Source organism: Mirounga angustirostris, unplaced genomic scaffold, assembly GCF_029215605.1.
Source record: "Mirounga angustirostris isolate CCGP_5_RB_7025 unplaced genomic scaffold, mMirAng1.0.hap1 SCAF_16, whole genome shotgun sequence".
Taxonomy (NCBI): Eukaryota; Metazoa; Chordata; class Mammalia; order Carnivora; family Phocidae; genus Mirounga; species Mirounga angustirostris.
Window position 1 is genome coordinate 50001930 of NW_026991724.1, and position 4884 is coordinate 50006813.

The window sequence follows — 4884 nt, forward strand, 5'->3', positions numbered from 1 at the left end:
ACGAGCATTCGGACGTTTGCGTATAAGTTTTTGTTTGAACACCTGTCTTCAGTTCTTTCGGATATATGCCTGGGAGAGGGAGGTTCTTATAAAATTTTGAGTGAATGAGCACATGGAGATTGAGTGGTTCCTCTGCGCTGGGCCCTTGTGTTAGGCAGTGCTGGGACATAGTGATGACAGAAACAGGCCCGGGCTCTCCTCTTGCAGAGCTTCCATCAGGGGGGTAGGGAAAGAAACACAAATTACAAGTGTGAATTCTGCTGAGAGGGAAGAAGACCAAATGCTAAAACTGGACGGAAGCACTAAAACAACAGGAAGACCAGATATGGGCTGGCCATCTTGGAAGGCTTCCCAGAGGAGGTGATATTTGAGCCAAGATCTGAGGAATGCCAAAAAGATGGTTAGGGTCCTGGGAGCTGGGGCCAGAGCAGGGAAACCGTTCCATGTGTGTGCGAATAACTAGAGGCAGATGTGAGTCTTGTTCCGTCGTTTGTTCACTGTCCAGCCTCGGGCTGGTGACTTCACCACCCTGAGCCTCTGTTTCCTTATCCCTAAAATGAGTTGGTGTTAAGATGAGACAGGATCTCACTTATCTAAGAACTACACTACAAAGAGTTAGCACAGACTGAGAATTTCTGAGCGCCAGGCACGAAGCTAGTACTTTGAGTTCTAAAATAAAATAAATAAAATCTTAAAAAATATTTACTTTTTTAAAGATTTTATTTATTTATTTGACAGAGAGAGAGCACAAGCAGGGGGAGTGGCAGGCAGAGGCAGAGGGAGAAGCAGGCTCCCCGCAGAGCAGGGAGCCCGAGGTGGGACTTGATCCCAGGACCATGACCCGACTGAAGGCAGTCGCCCAACCAGCTGAGCCACCCAGGTGCCCATTTATTTTAGAGAGAGAGAGAGCGCATGCGTGCATGCTTGAGTTGGGAAGGGGCAGAGGGAGAGGGAGAAAATCTCAAGCAGACTCCCCGCTGAGCATGGAGCCCAAGGGTGGGGGGGCTCGATCTCATGACCCTCAGACGCTTAACCAGCTGAGCCACCCAGGTGCCCCTCTTAGTTTTATTCTTAAGAATATCAATATCCGGGGACCTGGCTATTTCAGTTGGTAGAAAGTGCAAGTCTTGATCTTGGGATTGTGAGTTCAAGCCCCATGTTGGGTATGGAGCTCACTTAAATCAAATGTATTTAAACTTAAAAAATATATATATATATGTACGTATGTATTTTTTTAAAAGAGAATATCGGGCGCCTGGGTGGCTCAGTTGGTTAAGCGACTGCCTTCGGCTCAGGTCATGATCCTGGAGTCCCGGGATCGAGTCCCACATCAGGCTCCCTGCTCGGCAGGGGGTCTGCTTCTCCCTCTGCCCTCTTCCCTCTCGTGCTCTCTGTCTCTCATTCTCTCTCTCTCAAATAAATAAATACAATCTTTAAAAAATAAAAAATAAAAAAAAATAAAAGAGAATATCAATACTGATTTGGGGGGAGGCTGAATGAGTTGGGGGCCCGGTGGGCCAGTGTCCTGGCTCAGCTGATGTCCCCACTTTCCCGCCAGAGGATATATCGGTGGTGTTTAGCAGGGCCTCCTGGGAAGGCCGGGCTGACTTCTCCCAGGCCGATGTGCACCGCCAGATTGCTATTGTGTTCAAGACACCGCCCTATGAGGACCTGGAAATCATTGAGCCTGTGACCGTGAACGTCTTCCTGCAGCGGCTTACGGATGGGGTCTGCAGTGAGCCTCTGCCCTTCACGTACCTGCCTCGGGACCATGGTAACCACAGCAATCCAGGGTGATCCACTGCCCAGAGACCAGGTCTTTGGCCTAGAGGGGCCAAGAGGCAGGAGTAAAATGCAGGCTCATAACTGTACAGACTGAGGTTCAGTTCCTGGCTCCACCTCTTACTGGTTGTGTGACCTTGGCCTCTCTCTGAACCTCAGTCTCCTCCTGTGTAAAGTGGAAGTAATAATACCTATCTGATGGCATTTGGGGAGTATTTGATTATTTTTCCCCTCAGCATGCCTGCTCATGCCTGGCCCTATACTGGGTGGTGCTGGGGACATAGCAGTGACCCATGATAGCCCCAGCCCCACCCTCATAAGTCTCACAGTCCTTTAGTGTGGATGGAATTGCTCAGGGGACTCAGATTGCTCAGAGGGGGCATCTGACCCAGGCTTGGAGATGAGGGAGGGCTTCCTGGAGGAGGGGGATGGCTGAGCTGAGAATGTGGGGATGATTAAGCACTTCTCCAGGGGAATTGAGAAATAGTGTTTTAAGCAGCTGGAGTAGCAAGTGCAAAGGTCCTGAGGCAGGATTGTGCCTGCAGTGTTCCAGGAAAAACAAAGAGGCCAATGTGGCTAGAAGTGGATTTGGGTTTCATTCTGATTAAGATATGGACATCTATTTGCATTAGTTGGCCAAGAACTAGAACAGCTCAATGACTTCCTAAGTGGTCTCTATAATTAATTCTTAATTATTATTATTGATGGATAATGTTGCCCCTGGTATCTCCTGAACAGACAGCTATGGCGTGGACAAGAAGCGGAAACGGGGGATGCCTGACGTCCTCGGGGAGCTGAACAGCTCTGGTGTGTCCCCTCTGCCCCTTTCCACACTCATCTCTGGGTTCCTAGGAGGGGATGGCTAAGGCCTAGGCTGGGGAGGAGGGGCTCTGAGGGTCCAGGGTTCCTCATCTCTGCCTTCCCTCAGACCCCCATGGCATCGAGAGCAAACGGCGGAGGAAAAAGCCAGCCTTCCTGGATCACTTCCTGCCCAACCCCAGCTCAGGTGAGTCGTGGCTCAGGTGGGTCTGAGGGTGAGCTGCAGCCCTGCTTCTGGCCTCTTCAGGCTCCCCCACCACCCCCACCAAAGCTCTCCTAAGGCCAGGAACTCACATCTTAGGCAGCAGCATGAAGTAGAAAGAACAGTTCTGGACACAGTCTGGAGGCTCCGATCTCTGCTGGGCCATTCTCGGGCTGTGTGATCCTCACCAAGTTGCTCCATCTCTCAGAGCCTCAGGGTCTCCTCTGAAAAGTTTCACTGTATACCTCCCTCATTGACCTTTTAGATTTTAATGCATTTATTTTTACAGATACTATATAACAGGTGGGCACATAAGTGCAGTTTGTATGTTTACTCATTGAATTTAAATCGCATCACTCCTCCCCCCTGCACCGCCCTATCGTTTTATTGGTGAAGAAACCGAGGCCCAGAAAGGTGAAGTCTCTTAGCTGAGGTCACAGAGTCTACGGTGGAGCTGTGAGCTGTACCTGGGCACGTGTACAGATGAGTGATGAAACACTATGTAGAATGGGTAGCAGGGAGTAGATGGTAGATAAATGGGAAGGGTTGTCAGAGCCAGCCAAGCTTAATTCAGAGCTTGTCTCTAGCCCAGCCACCCTCTGGCCTGTTCTCCCCACACCTTTATCTCAACTCACACGCCAGCCTCCACTTCCCATGGACTGCAGCCCTATCTGGCTGCCATCAGAAGCCTCCCCACCTGCTGACCACTAGCTCGAAGAACGCTGCCCCCCAATACCCCAGCTACCGCAGGGTCCCAGCTCCCATCCGACCCGCCAACAGCCAACCACTCAGAGTCTGCTGAGCCTGGACCACTCCAGCCAGTCCCACCCTGGAGGTTTCAAGTATCACCTGTTGCTGTCCCTACCCACTGCACCTGGTAACCAATGCCCAGAGCTCCACCTATAGCAACCACCAATCCTAGCCTGCTTTACCAGCCTTCAATCCTCAATTTCCAGAGCCTCTCCTCATTAGCCACCTGCCATTCATCTACCTCCTCCATCACCCCAATTTCTCAGTGCCTAAAGGCCCCCCGCCCCTCTCATCCTTGGGGCTAAGCTGCTCTGGCATGACAGTATAATGGTTAGGGGCATGGCCTCTGGAATCAGACCGAGTTTGGATTCTGAAGCCTGAATTTAGCCATCGTGTGACCTCTGGGATCTCATTTGTCAGATGAAAACCTTACCTCTTAGGGTCCTTTTTAGAATTTAGTGAGGTCATATGACACAGTTAGTTAGCATAGTGGCTGGTACAGAGTTAGTGCTCAGATCTTAGGAACTTGTCAGACAAGAATGCCACCTGCATTTGTGATGATCATGTTTAGCTGCTTTCATAGTAAAACCCAAGTTAACAGGGGCTTCAACAGGCTAGAACTTTATTTCTCCTCTCAGATAAACATAGGTGAATAGTCCTGGGATGGTTTGGAGGTTGTATGATCATCAGAGGCTCAAGCATGCTCTTGCCATTTTCAACTCATAGTTTCCATCTCATGGCCCAATATGGCTGCCAAAGCTCCAGCCATCATGCCCACCTTCCCCCAGCCAGGAGAACTTAGTCACATGACCACATTTAGCTGTAAGGGAGGCTGGAAAATAGAGTCCCAGCAGCCCTGGGTCTCTTTCTGAGATAAGCATAATATGCCTTTGCTGCTGAGATTTGTCTTGTCTCAGGGAGAGACTCTCCTAATGACACATAATTTTACCTTCCAGTGTGGGGACTGGTGACTGCTCATTTGGGTCTCCCGTGTGTGGGGATTTCACTTTTTGGGGGGCCTCTATAATTTGGGGGAGAGGGAATTTTAGAGCCTCTTCAACTTCCTTATTTTTTGGAAAAACTCCCCAGCCCTGCAGGAGCATGGTTTGAGCCCTGGTGCTACAACTCTCCAGCTATGTGTGACTGAATTATTTTGCCTCAGTTTGCTTATTAAACTAGAATGGTGATAGTCCCTACCTCGGGGTTCTCCTTGGGATTAAAGGAGGCCACAGTGATGAAGCATTTGGTACTATCAGGGCACTGGAGTTAGAGCGTGGCCAGAAGTCGCCGCTAAAGCCACTCTCCTTCCTTCTGCCTTTTCATCCCTGCAG

The 4884-nt window shown here is 50.1% G+C and overlaps 1 protein-coding gene across 4 annotated transcripts in view; it reads left to right on the forward strand.

The window, feature by feature from the left end:
• The window catches only part of RELB (RELB proto-oncogene, NF-kB subunit), a 29067-nt gene that overhangs the window by 23368 nt on the left and 815 nt on the right, over window positions 1-4884 (forward strand). For all 4 annotated transcript variants that reach the window (XM_064581956.1, XM_064581957.1, XM_045891722.3 and 1 more), the window contains 3 exons: window positions 1559-1774; window positions 2521-2589; window positions 2711-2788. In XM_064581956.1, coding sequence (XP_064438026.1) covers window positions 1559-1774; window positions 2521-2589; window positions 2711-2788 — 363 coding nt within the window. The remainder of the gene's footprint in view (window positions 1-1558; window positions 1775-2520; window positions 2590-2710; window positions 2789-4884) is intronic.